Genomic DNA, 14,413 nt, shown 5'->3' with positions numbered 1-14,413 from the left:
GGACTCTTTGTCCAGTATGGCCTTCCCAACTTCTTTTTCCTCTCTATAAAGGCCTTCTCCTTCCTTTGCTGTTTGGGGACTTGCACGTGGCTTGACATGGTTGCAGATCTCGAATGACAATCCTCTGCTGACCCCATAAACCCATCTTTGCTGGAGGAATCTCTTCAGTCTATTTGTTTTAGGTCATCATCAGAAAGATGAAGACATTGCAAAGTAAGGCCCTACATCAGAGACACTTAGCTAAGAGGAAGAAGTCATTATAAAGAGAGAGGTGAAAGATCTGAGAGGGGTCTATCCACGGCATGAGACCTTGGGATGGCTTAGGAGGAATGCAGCCCAGTGTATGAGTGAGCAGTTTAGTATTATTTCCACTTCAGGCAACATGAGAAGAGGAAGAGTCAAAAAGATGCACTTTATTAGCCCTCTCTCTGTTTGAACTCTCCATCCCTCTTCTCCACCACCCCTCATCTTCTGCAGGGCCCTGTGTTCCCAGGAATCCCCTACTTCATTTTCATGGCGGGAGAACAAGAGGGTTGGAAACCCGAGCTGGTCCTGGGCATTCAGCAGAGCGCCATTCTCTTGAGGGGAAAGGCAGAACAACCAGGTCCTTCTCCACAGGCTCTGGGAAGAGGAAGGAGACATCCAGCGGTTCTCCTTGAGGATTCGAAGTTAGATCCACCCGTACAGGGAAGGCCTCCTCAGGGCCTGTTTCCGGGGAACCTTTAGGCTTATCACCCAATCCGGGAAGGTGCTGGACAGATCCCTTTGGCACAGGCTTGGCAGAGGCTGTGCTTTCCTGCTGGGGCTCTTCCACCTTGGTGGGGTCACCTCGGCTAGCAGTAGAGTATGCATCTCCAGGGGTGGGAGCCTGAAATAAGAATGTTTTCAAATAAGGGAACATCCTCCAAGAAAATCCCTGCCATGCCTGTGACTAGGTTAGGCTGTTTTGTGCCTTTTTGACGGGATTTTCAAAAGGAGACCAGCTAGAGGGATGGGCCTGATTAAAGAGTTAAAAAGCAAAACAGATAAGAGCCTGTAATCGTCACAAATTTCAGGGCTGAACAATGATCCAGAGAATTAGATGGCTTGTTCAAAGTCCTGAGCGAGCTATCTCCCCACTTCTAGAGATGGCAGAAGCCTCATTTGTTTATTCTGTGCCAGGCCTGGTGCAATGCCCTTCAACCAGATCCTCTCACCTGTCTCTCTGAAGGTGGCAAGTGCTACAACCCCATTCTATAAATGAGGCAACCAGGACTCAGAGAGGTAACACCTTGTCCATGTTTACACACCTTGTAGGTGGCAGAGCAGGACTGGAACTCAACCACCCTCTCACCTCTGCCAGGATGCCTCGCAGTATGTGCTCAAGAAATATTTCTGGAAAAGGACTCAGTACTTCCATGGAAACAATTTCTATTTATGGTTCAGGGTAAGGGCCTTTGGGACACGGAATGTAATGTTTCAGAGGCCTGAGCCATTCAAACTAAAGGAGTCTTACTTGTTCTGCGGGGACTGTGTTGTTTCTAAAAGAAAGGGTTACAGGTCTTTGATCAGCTACCCTCTGGATGTGGCTTTTCGGCAGCTTGAATAAAATGGTGATCATTGACTTTAGGAAAATAAAAGGAGAGGGTTGAGGCAATTAAAGATAGATAATCTTCTCTTCTTTTATTCACAGAAAGAAAAACAATTAGATTGAAAAATACCTGTGATTTAAAGAAGCTACACCTCACGGAGACAAACTTTTCGGGGCCTCTTTCACTCCGAGAACCACTGCAAATACCAACAGGCTAAAGAAAAAGAAAATACAATGTCATTTGTGTATTACAATTATCAGTTATCGTAAATGGAAATCAACTTGCTTTCTGCTCACAGAGACAAACAGCCAATCAACACGTTTATGCTCTTACCGGGTAACAGGTAGACTCTGAACTAATTCTTTAGATCATTCCTACCAAGTAATTACTCAAACTAGGCTAATCTGTCTCCAATGAGAGAAACTCAGGATTTCCTGAGGACCAAACTCAATTAGAAAATTCTTTTTATTGAGCAGAAAACTGTCTATAGAACAGATACAGAAATCTGGGTCTAATTCTTGGCCATACTTCTACCTTTGGGTCAATTAGAAAACCTGTTTTCATCTCTCATATAGCAGCCCTTTATATATGTTCCACCTGAGTTTTTGCTGCTCAGACAAGACCACTCAGATCTTCAACTTTTCTTAAAAATAATTTTGGGGAAGTTCTCATTGTGGCGCAGCAGAAATGAATCTGACTAGGAACCAGGAGGTTGCAGTTCGATACCTGGCCTCACTCAGTGGCTTAAGGATCTGGTGTTGCCATGAGCTGTGATGTAGGTCACAGATGTGGCTCAGATCTGGTGTGGCTGTGGCATAGGCTGGCAGCTGCAGCTCCAGTTCCACCCCTAGCCTGGGAACCTCCATGTGCCTCAGGGTGCAGCCCTAAAAAAAAAAGGGTGAAAAATAAGTTTGGGAGTTTCTGTCATGGCACAGCAGAAACAAATCTGACTAGGAACCATGATGTTGTGGGTTTCATCCCTGGCCTCACTCAGTGGGTTAACGATCTGGTGTTGCTGTGAGCTGTGGTGTAGGTCACAGATGCGGCTCCAATCTGATGATGCTGTGGCTGTGGCATAGGCCTGCAGCTGTAGCTCCAATTTGACTCCCAACCTGGGAATCTCCATATGGCACGGGTGCAGCCCTAAAAAGCAAAAACAAACCAAAAAAAAAAAAGTTTGTTTTCGTATTACAAATGTAATAAATAGTTATTTAGAATATGGAGAAACAAAAATTTAAAAACCTATAATTGCATGAAAGGTACCCATTTCCTACAACAATTTGATTTCATTTCTTCTAATCTTTCTTCCTATTCACTTTTTTTTTTATGGAAAAATAGGATTATACTATCCATAATATTTTATAACTCTCTTTGGTCATTAACAATATGTAAAGATCTTTGTGTGACATTGAATAGTTTTCTATGATTTTCTTTATAATGGCTACCTAATATTCCTCTGTATTATTTAATATGTTCTCTTTTGTTAGACACTGACTTGAATCTAATTTGTTACGTTTAAACATTGAAGCTTATCTTTTCGTATATCCCTAGTTGCTTCCTTAGGGTAAATTCCTAGAAGAGAAATTTTAGAGTCACAGAGTATACTTTTTCAAGGGTAAATAAAGGGCCAGTGTAGACCAAGAGAAAACTACAACTGAAGGTCTAGTTGTGTAAAAAGACTTTAAACTCTTTTCTCTAACCCTCTCTCTTTCTTCTTGGGACTTTGAGAGACCACAATTAAATAAAAGATTGTAGGAGAAAGAGTGAAAGAACAAACTTTGAGTCCTTCCTCACAGTAAGTCCTAAGCTCTAGGTCAGGCTTGAGTTACAGAGAGGAAAAAGCTTTGAATTGGATATGAGATAGAAGTTCTGATTCAGAATTGACTAAAAAGAAATTTTAATCCCTGAAAATGAATTTTAATTACTTAAGTGAAATTGTTCTTATTATGGAAATTGACAAGAAAGTAATGGTCATTTTCCCATTTGCCCATCTGGGGTGATCAGCACATGATGGCACTGAGAAAAGAGAAAGGGAGAGTCCACAGAAGATGATGATGTTTTCCCAATTATTCTCAGTTGAGGAAACTGAGAATTTGAGAGTATTCAATTGACTGGTTATAAAAGGCTTTTGAGAGACACAGTTCAGATTCAAAGACACACATAGTCTGAAAGTTAAAAGATGAAAAAATTTTGCAATGCAAATAGTAACCAAATAGTAATCAAATGGCTACATAAATATCAGACAAAATTGACTTTAAGACAAAAATTGTTACCAGCGATAAGGGAAAAAGATTTATGATAAGACTCAATGTGCCAGAAACACATAGCAACTACAAACATACATGCCCCTAACAACAGAGCCCCAAACTGCAAAAGCAAAACCTGACAGAATTCAAGGAAGACATATATAATTCAACAATAATAGTTGGAAACTTCACTCACAATAATGTATAAAAAATATGCAGAACATCAACAAGGAAAGAGAAATATTGAAAAACACTTTAAACCAACTAAACTTAACAATTACAGAATGCTTTACCCAGCAATAGCAGGATATACCTTCTTCTCAGGTGTACATGGCACTTTCTCTAGGATATGTCTTATGTGAAACCATAAAACAAGCTTCAAAAAAATTTAAAATAATTGAGATCACACAGAGTATATTCTCCAATCACTTTGGATGAATTTAGAAATGAATAACAGAAGGAAACTGAAATTTTCACAAATACATGGAAATTAAATAATACTCCTAAATAACCAATTGGCCAAAGAAGAAATCACAAGGAAAATTAGAAAATATTTTGAGATGAATGGAAACAAAAATGACATGTAGGAGTTCCTGTCGTGGCGCAGTGGTTAACGAATCCGACTAGGAACCATGAGGTTGCGGGTTTGGTCCCTGCCCTTGCTCAGTGGGTTAAGGATCCGGCGTTGCCATGAGCTGTGGTGTAGGTTGCAGACGCGGCTCGGATCCCGCGTTGCTGTGGCTCTGGCGCAGGCTGGTGGCTACAGCTCCGATTCAACCCCTAGCCTGGGAACCTCCATATGCCGCGGGAGTGGCCCAAGAAATAGCAACAACAACAACAACAGCAACAACAACAACAAAAAAGACCAAAAAAAAAAAAATGACATGTATAACTTGTGAGATGCAGCTCAATCACTGCGTAGAGGGAAATTTGTAGATATAAGCATTTATGCTAAAAAAAAGAATAAAGATTGTAAACCAATAACCTAAATTTCTACCTTAAAAAGTTAGAAAAAAGAAGAGTAAACTAAGCCCAAAGCAAACAGAAAGAAGATGATAATGAAGAGTAAAGAAGAAATACATTAACTAGACAATAAAAAAAAGAACAAAGAAAGTAAATAAAATTGAAAGTTGATTCTTTGGAAGAAAAATCAATAAAATTTACAAAGCTTTAGACAGACTGACCAAGAAAAAAATGACTCAAATTACTAAAATTGTAATTAAATAGGGAATCACTAATCAAATAAACTTCCAGCAAAGAAAAGCCCAGGCCCAGATGGCTTCACTGGTGAATTGTACCAAATATTTAAAGAATTAACACCAATCCCTCACAAACTCTGTCAAAGTAAAATAGAAGAGGGGTGAAAATTTCCCAATTCATTCTATGAAGCCAATATTAAATTCATGTAAAAATAAGGCAGAGACAATGCAGGAACACTACAGACCAATATCTCTTATATAGATTAAAAATCTTTGGAAAAAAAAACCCACTGGCAAACTGAATTTAGAAACATATAAAAGAGATTATACACCATGATCAACTGTGATTCATCCTCAAAGTGTAAGAATGTTTTAACATATAATAACCATTATTATATACAATTCTACTAGATTAAAGGAGAAAAAAAAATCCCATGATTATCTCATTAACATAGAAAAAGTATTTGACAAATTCCATCACTCTTTTCTGATTAAAAAAAAAAACAACATTCAAAAAACTAGGCATAGAAGGGAACTTTCTCAACTTGATAAAGAGCAACTATATAGAGCTTACAGTTATTCATATTAAATGATGAAATACTTAATGCTTTCCTCCTAAAATTAGGAATAAGATAAGGATGTCTGCTCTCTGCATTTCTATTCAACATTGTACTGGACATTCTAGACAGGGACATTAGGTGAGAATTAAAAGTCATTTGGATTGTAAAGGAGGAGTAAAACTATATTTGTAGAAGACATGATCTTGTATACAGAAAATCTACTAGAAAACTGCTAGAACTAATAAACGAGTTCAGGAAGATTACAGAATACAAGGCAAGTAATCAATTGTATTTCTATATACCTGCAATGAACAATCCAAAAATAAGATTAAGAAGACAAATACATTATATCAGCATCAAAAAGAATAAGATATTTAATTATACAAAACCCGCAAAGTTTTGTACACTGAAGACTACAAAATATTGTTGAAAGAAATTAAATAAGTCCTAAGCAAATGGAAGGACATCCCATATTCATGGGTTGGAAGAATTAATATTTTTAAGAGGACAGTACTTATCACATTGGTCTATAGATTCAGTGCAATCCCTATCAAATTTCTTGCTTTTTAAAGATAGAAACTGACAAGCTGATTTATTGTGAAAATGCAAGGGATCTGGAACACCCAAAACAATCTTGAATAAGAAGAAAATAGGAGGACTCGCATTTCCAATTCGGAATTCACTACAAAACTATGTACTGAGATAGTAGGTACTGGTATAAAGATAGATATACAAATCAATGGAAAACAATTTGTGGTAAAAAATAAGCCCTTACCTTCACAGCCAATTGACCTTCAGAAAGTATGTCAATACAATGCAATGAGGGAAATAATAGTCTTTGAACAAATAGTGCTGGGACGACTAGATATCCACAAGCAGAAGAATGAAACTGAACCTCCTACCTCACACCATATACAAAATTAACTCAAAAATGGGTCAGGGACCTAAAGCTAAAACTGTAAAATTCTTAGAGGAATACCCAAGAGTAAATCTTAGTGATCTTGACTTAGGCAACAGATTCTTATCTATGACCCAAAAAGCACATTTTTGGGTCAAAAATATAAAATACTGTAAAAAGAGGATTTCATCAAAATTGAAAACTATAAAAAGAGGATTTCATCAAAATTGAAAACTTTTGGGAGTTCCTTGTGGCACAGTGGGTTAAGTATTCAGCACTGTTACTGCAGCGGCTTGGGTTGCTGCTATGGCACAGGTTCAATCACAGGCCTAGGAACTTCTAAATGCCATAGGCACAGCCAAAAAAAAAAAAAAAAAAAAAAAAAAAAAAAAAGAGAGAGAGAGAGAAGAAAAAAGAAAGAAAAAAAGGTTTTGTCTTTCAAAGAACAACATGAAGAAAATGAATAGATAAATCAAAGATTTGTAGGAGAAAATATTTGAAAATCAAATATCTAATAAGGGAATTATATCCAGAATATGTAAAGAATTCTTATAATTCAACAATAAAAGATAATCCAATTTTTAAATGACAAGGATTTGAACAGACATTTCTCCAAAGAATATATACAAATGGCCAAAAAGCACATTAAAAGATACTCAACATCATTAGCTATGAAGAAAACTCAAATGCAACTAAAATGAGAGATGATTTCAAATTCAGTAAGATATCTATAATAAAAAAAAAAAAGAATTGACAAAAATGTGGAGAAATCGAAAGCCTCACACATTGCTGATGGGATTGTGAAACTGGTGCAGTCCCTTTGGAAAACAGTGTGCAATTATTTAAAAGGTTAAACATAGAGTTCTCCTATGACCCAGCAATCCCACTCCAAGGTATATACCCCAAAGAAATGAAAACATATGTATGTATAAAAACTTTTACGCAAATGTTCATGGCGGCACTATTCATAATGACTCAAATGAGGAAACAATTCAAACATCCGTCAACTACAGGATGATAAACAATACATGGTATATCCAGGCAATGAAATATTATTGAACCATGAAAGAAATGAAGCATTGATATATACTAAACATGGATAACCCTTGAAAACATTTTGCTAAGTGAAAGAAGCCAGACACAAAAGGCTACATACAGTATGAGTCCATTATATAAAATGATCCAAAAAATGCAGTCATAGAGACATAAGCAGATTAGTGGTTTCCAAGAGTGTGGGTAAGGAAGCAAGGTGAATGTCTGCTAATGGGTATGGAGTTTCTTTGGGGGCTGATGAAAACATTCTAAAATTAGATAGTGGTGATGGTGGTACACCTCTATGGATGACTGAAAAACTGAATTGTACTCCTTAAAAGAGTGAATTTATAGCATGTGTCATATCTTAATAAAGCTGTTATTATAAATGAATAAGGGGGGAAAAGGCTTCTGATGCTTTTGCCTAATTGTGCAATGATACATTGTGCCAATTGACATTCCTACCAGGTGTGCTTCATATGGTTTCAAGGCACGCTCCCCATTTTGGTTGTATTCTTTCAAAGAAGGTCTGTTTGACATCATTCTTCTTCAAGAGTAAGTGGTCCAAAGAATGGGATACGATGCTGTATCCAAATCCAAATGGATTTGATCATTTAAAAGTAGGACCACCACCAACCAATGAGGAGATTTTACAGCCTCCTGTGATCATTTTAAAGGCATCACATTGCTGATGAAAACTGTACTTACAATCAGATATTATTGCATCTAGATCATCCCTAAATAGTTTCTCCTTAAGGGGAAGACAAGTGTCTTGGGCATTACGACACCTCATGTATCATTTATGCTCAACAAATACATATAGATGATCTGTGAGCACACATCTTAAATTCTGAAGACATTCAGGAATACTCACCTCAGGGTTAGGGGGCTGGAGTGCGCAGCTGCTAGCCTGAGATTTGGTACACGGTGACTCTTTGATTAAATATTCCACAAAGTAGGCAGGGCCAAACACCCACTGGTATGAGACAAGAGTTGAAAAACATAAATCAAACCTTTCCAAGTGGAGAAATGACTCAAGTTTGGCAGAATTCTATTTATAGAAACTGTACATTGCCAGGGTCACTGTCAGCAGGGGTCTCTTGTCTCTGTAATCCCTACCAATCAAACCATGTATCATGACTTTGTTATTCAGAAAGCATAATCGCCATGCCTTTCTTCCCTTCTTAGGGATTTAAAGGGACTCTAAAAACCTCCCCTTGGATGAGTTTATTTTTCCTCATGTAAGTGTGTTTTTAGATTAACTTTTCTCCATATGCTAGATAGGAACATAATTCAAATACAGATAAACTGATGTTTCCTGTAACCCATGAAACTCAGAAACAAAGACAAGGGTGAATGTGCGTCAGGGCAACAAAGTAGGGAATGAAGAAAAGGCTCTTGGTTCTGATTGAAATGAGGGCCTTGATAGCTATGGCAGCAGTTATGAGACATGCTGATGTAACTGGTGCTTCAGCCTCACCTGAAAGAGAGCCCTGGTAACTTTGACCAGTGAATACTTCTTTGAGGTTCTCCTTTTATTGAACTCTTCGAGAGACTTGGTGGCAGCTTCCAGGACTTTGGTATCTGACATGTTCACGTGGGTGGGGCAGTCAGGGCATAGCGTGACAAGCTGTCCTGGAGAAACTGTTGATACCAAAGACAGCAAGTTGAAAAAGAAAACTCCTTAATGATTTGGAATCCTATACATCCTATGACCACAATGGAGGCAGAGATTGAAAGGAAAAATAAAACGATCATGTTCACTTGTGGCAAGAATGAAGTAGATGCATTATCTTGAAAGAAAGAGCGTTCTGCACCGTTTTCTGCAATGAGCATGTATTACTTTCATAATTAAAAAAAACCTGAAGCAATATTTTTTCACCTTACATAAATGTTTTTTTACCCTAGAAATTTTGTTAAAAATATGTAATATACGACATTTGATCCTTGAACAATGTGAGGGTTAGGGGTGCTGACCCTCCACACAGCCCCAAATCGCAGTTTAACTTTATGTTCAGCCCTCTGTATCCACCATTCTGCATCTGTGGATTTAACCAGCCTCTGACAGTGTAGTATTGTAGTATTATTTAATGAAAAAAATCTATGTATGTGTGGACCCTCATAGGTCAAAACTGTGTTGGTTCAAGGGTGAACGGTATACTGGTATAACTCATTTATTCTCAGTTAGCTCAGTATCTTCCACCATCACAATCTCGGTAAAGCAGACTGAGTTGGGATTTCATTACTTTTATGTTTTACTTACCTTTTAGTCTCTAATACCTAACATAACATCTAATGCATGTTGAGTGCTTAGTAAATGTCTGCTGAATGAACGAGTGACTGAATGACATATGGGAGGTGGAAGTACACCCTCTTTGGTTAGAAAAAGCAAGTAAGACAGAAAATAAAAATTGGTCAAATCACTATATGACTGGATAAAATAAACACACTAACGTTATAGCTAGAACATCTGATTGGGAGGAGCGAGGGGTGGGTGACAAAACTAGTGTGTAAGTCAGGCTAGGAAGCTTGTCTAAAAGTTGTATTGACAAAGTAAACATATCTTTGATCAACTGTGTACTTACTTGGGTGTTTAGTTGGGGAGTTATATCTACGGCTTATCACTCCCAGTACCACCCCCACATGTCATTTCCTGACCTTCCGTACCCCTGGTACCTATGACTTTCATTTCAGACCTGATGTATGTTATTAGTTGTTGTCCTCTAATTTATTTGAGGTGAGCTTTATCGTCACAACCAGGAAGCTTTAGCTCTGTTGCCTAGTCCCTCAAAGGAACCAGCAGCATTGCTATCACCTAGCTAGGGCTTGTTGGCAGTATAGAATCTCAGACCCTGCCCCAGACGTATAGAATCAGAATTTTCCCTTGAACAAGATCCACCAGGAGAGTCATGTGCACATCATAGTTTGATGAGTAGCTATATCCTCTCTTCCAGTGCTATGGATGCTTGCTTTTCACAGAGGGACCCAGTATGAATGTATGTACATTTATTAATTTATTCAGTGAAAATTTAGACTCCTTCTACTGGATAGGAATTAGGGGAGAGTTGTAGCAGAGAGGAAGAGGGAATAAAATGTTCTACACAATAGAAGATAGAAGACTCCAAATCAAGGCATTGTCTGTGTTTTACGAGTGGTTAGGATAAAGTTGTATAGGAATGTAGAAGAGGAAAGCACAATGTTTTATTTATTTATTTTTTTCTTGACTAGAGAACATGGTGGAATAAGCAGCATTAGCAATGGTCTGTAAAGAATGGATATGAGTTCCTAGGGCAGAGCTTATCGGGGGAGGGCATCCTCAGCCAAAGGAGAGGCACACACAAGATGCAGAGATTCGAAAGTACAACGTGTGTTCAGAAAAGTGAGCCATCTGGTTGAATGGAATGCAAAATTGGTGTAGTCAGGGAAATAGGGCAGAGATTCCTAGAAAGGAAGCCTGGGGACCATCAGAGAGATGATGCCATTTATGACAGACTAAAAATTTAGGATTTGATATAGGACACAGTATAGAACTGTTGCAGGTTATTTAGGAAGATTAATTGTGGGAAGAGAAGCAGTGTGAGGGTTGGATATATGAAGAACTTGACTTTGGAATGAACAAGAAGTAAGGATGGGAGAAATGCTACATACTATAGCATAGTATACTTAAATGCTCATTTTCCATTTATTATTAAAATGAACAAAATCAGAGTGATCTCTTACCTGGGCGAAGAATACAGTTATAAGCAGGTAAATAGTGAATTCTTCTTGCCTTATTGATGTAAAATATTGCTTTGCATTGACCATATTCCTGGAATCAACAAATACATTTTACGACATGGTAAAATGAATTATGGCTTTAAAAAATACCCCAGATGAAATTGGATATTTCATTTTTAAGTAATGAGAAACCTAAGGTCAATTTTGGTGGTTTAGGGTGGGGAAACCTGCCAGCTGATCATCAAAGAGTTCAACCTTCTCTTGGGCTGCAGCTACACTACTTCCCTGCCTCCTTCCTACTTAGATAGGACTGTGTGTAACTGAGTTCTAACCACAGTGAGGTGAGCAGAACGGATGGGTAACCACTTCTAAGCCTAGCCCATAAGGCTCTCCCATGTGCTCTCTGTCCTCCAGGCTCTTTCCCTTTCTGTAGGTTGATGTAGATGAGCATGGTGACCACAGAACCATGAGTTGAGGGCAGCAGAGTCCAAGGCCACAGCATGGAGGGAACCTGGGTTGACAAATCACTCGTGGAGGAGAGCCCCTCACTGATGAGGAGTTTCTATATTTTTTTCTGGTCTTTTTAGGGCCACACCCCTGGCATATGGAGGTTCCCAGGCTAGGGGTCCAATCAGAGCTGCAGCTGCCCGCCACATCCACAGCCACAGCAAAGCCAGATCTGAGCTGCACCTGTGACCTACACCACAGTTCATGGGAATGCCGGAGCCTTAACCCACTGAGCGAACCCAGGGATTGAACCTTTGTCTTCATGGATGCTAATCAGATTCGTTTCTGCTGAGCCATGACAGGAACTCCAGCTTTCTATTTGAACTTTGCATAAATGGGAAAATCAACTTCTATCATGTTGCGATCAGTATACACTTTTTAGTGTATATGTTATAGCAGTTAGTGTCTCCTTAAACATAATTCCCAGGGTAAATAGATGATTTGCTTTTCAAAACCAGGTAGGTGAGTTTGACACATTTGGTTAAGTGATTAGAGAAAGATATCTTGGTCAAAGAGTTCATTTCTAAAGACGTATACCACAATCCTGTATACACAAAGTTTCATATCCATTAATAAAAATAATCTCAGGATAATTGAGAACCAGATGAAAACTGTGTTCTTTTCAAGCGTCTTCTCTGGTCATCAATTTTGACTCATTTTAGGTGCTGTGATTCCAGAAAGTCCTTTATCCATGGTACCTCTAAGAGCTCTCATACCATAGCTTTCCCTCTCTCCAGCCTCAAATCTTGTATCAGTGTCAATTAAAACAAAATAAAGCAAAATAAAACAAATTTCAGAGTTGCCCCTCCACTGCTTCTACAGTTTTCCTTGGATACACATCCAGAGAGCTACACCTCAGACATCTTCTTTTTTTTCTCCCGCAACTTAAACATTGGCTCAGAGCCTATAGGAGGGTCCTACAAGAGGTGGGAAACAACTTGGGGACAACTTTCCTTTCTTTTCTTATTTCTTTCTTTCTTTTTTTAAAAAAATTATTATAGTTGATTTACAATGTTCTGTCAATTTCTGCTGCACAGCAAAGTGACTCAATTATACACATACATATACATTCTTTTTTTCACATTATCCTCCATCATGTTCCATCGCAAGTGATTAGATACAGTTCCCTGTGCTATACAGCAGGACCTCATTGCTTGTTCATTCTAAAGGCAGTGGTTTGCATCTGGGGGCAATTTCTCATGACCCAGACACCAGAAATTGAACTCTCAGAAATCCCTCTGATGAAACTCTATTTTGTCTATAGAATTGGAATAACTACATAGGCACCCTCCTCAAGAGATTATAAAGTGGGACATTTAAAGATGGTACATGCTGAACAATCTTCATTCTGAAGACAGAGGTCACCTAGTTTTCCTGCTCAAGCACCTGGACACAAGCACTTACCGATTCATGGAATGGCGTCAGCCCACAGTCCTTCCATGACATCTTACTGAGCACATGGCAGCTAGACTCTATCACGTCCAGCGTGAGATAGAACAGAGATCCCAGGTCACCCTGTAGGAAGGTGAGGAGAAAATGCACAACCTACATGAAGCAGAAACCCCTAAAGCCTGGCCCCCCAAATCCCTGTTTTATGGCAAAGCTAAACAAAGGCTATAATGTTTGTGAAGATTTCTATCTTTCTTCCTTTTTTTCTTTTTTTCTTTTTTTTGGTTGTTCCTATTGCATGCAGAAGTTCCTGGGCCAGGGATTGAACCCGCGCCACAGCAGTGACAGCGACAGATCTTTAACCACTAGGCAACCAGGGAACTCTGTGAAAATAGAAACGGTGGGACACAGTACGTTTCAGAGTAGATTAGTACTTGTTCCTAATAGCATTAAGAACATGTAGCACTCTAGCAGAGGAGCTTGGTGTGTACTCAGCAGGTTTTCCGATTTGAAAGGTACCTGCCAACATGTGTCTCTGGGTTCCTGTCCCCTTGGCAGCCTCCCTGGCTTGTGCAAACACCTGCCCTGGAGGGGACTGCCACTTGCCTGTCTGTGTTCGCGGACATCGCTCACTCGGTTGGGGCTCAGCACGTAGCCGTCCTTCTGGTTCCTGTTGATCTCCTGCAGGACGAGGTTCACAACATCCAGCACATAAGAGCTGTTGCAGGCATGGGAGAGGAGAAGCGAGGATGTAGGGGGCAGCGGCTGGGGTGGAGATGTAGCCCCGCAGCCCACGGCCAGGGCGCAGAGCACCAGCGGGAGGAGCAGACCCATCCTGTGGGGAGTGAGGCCAGGCAGGGGTCAGTATGAGGAGCCACAAGGACAGCTACTTACAGGGCTCTGCAAGAGCAATTTAAGCAGCCTTGTAATTGCAACCTGAACCAGGGATCAGGATTTGAAACACAGGGCCCTATTTTATCTGCTTGAATTCTAAATGTAGATTTCCCTGAGTCAGGACTTAGGATAGGATTTGCCAATATATCTAACCTTGGACCCCGGAGCAATCTGATACTCATGGTTACCTGTAAACAGATTTAAGTTTCCTAATCTTTTCCTAGGAAAGCAAAATAAACTCTTAGGTCAAGGTTCCTGGGAGGTCACGATTGAATTCTTGCTTGTGTGCAGGGCTCAAGCCGGTTCAGAAGATGACGACTGTCACGTTCTCCCTTGGGCACTAGAATCTCGCCTCCAGCCCATGTCCTGGCTACACTTCTCTTCATCTCAGACTCGGAGC

At 39.5% G+C, this 14,413-nt stretch overlaps 1 protein-coding gene across 1 annotated transcript; it reads right to left on the bottom strand.

Annotated features, from left to right (window-relative positions):
- On the bottom strand, nucleotides 394-14,135 carry FETUB (fetuin B). The gene is made up of 7 exons (XM_003132577.4): nucleotides 13,726-14,135; nucleotides 13,135-13,245; nucleotides 11,227-11,314; nucleotides 8,987-9,150; nucleotides 8,381-8,482; nucleotides 1,701-1,784; nucleotides 394-868 (listed from the first exon to the last, which is right to left on the bottom strand). Exons 1-7 carry the CDS (start codon nucleotides 13,951-13,953, stop codon nucleotides 512-514), a joined length of 1,134 nt encoding a protein of 377 aa, XP_003132625.1. The 5' UTR covers nucleotides 13,954-14,135; the 3' UTR covers nucleotides 394-511.

This window comes from Sus scrofa, chromosome 13 (genome assembly GCF_000003025.6).
Source record: "Sus scrofa isolate TJ Tabasco breed Duroc chromosome 13, Sscrofa11.1, whole genome shotgun sequence".
Taxonomy (NCBI): domain Eukaryota; kingdom Metazoa; phylum Chordata; class Mammalia; order Artiodactyla; family Suidae; genus Sus; species Sus scrofa.
The sequence above is the reverse complement of the archived record's forward strand: the minus strand, read 5'-3'. Positions and strand labels throughout refer to the sequence as shown.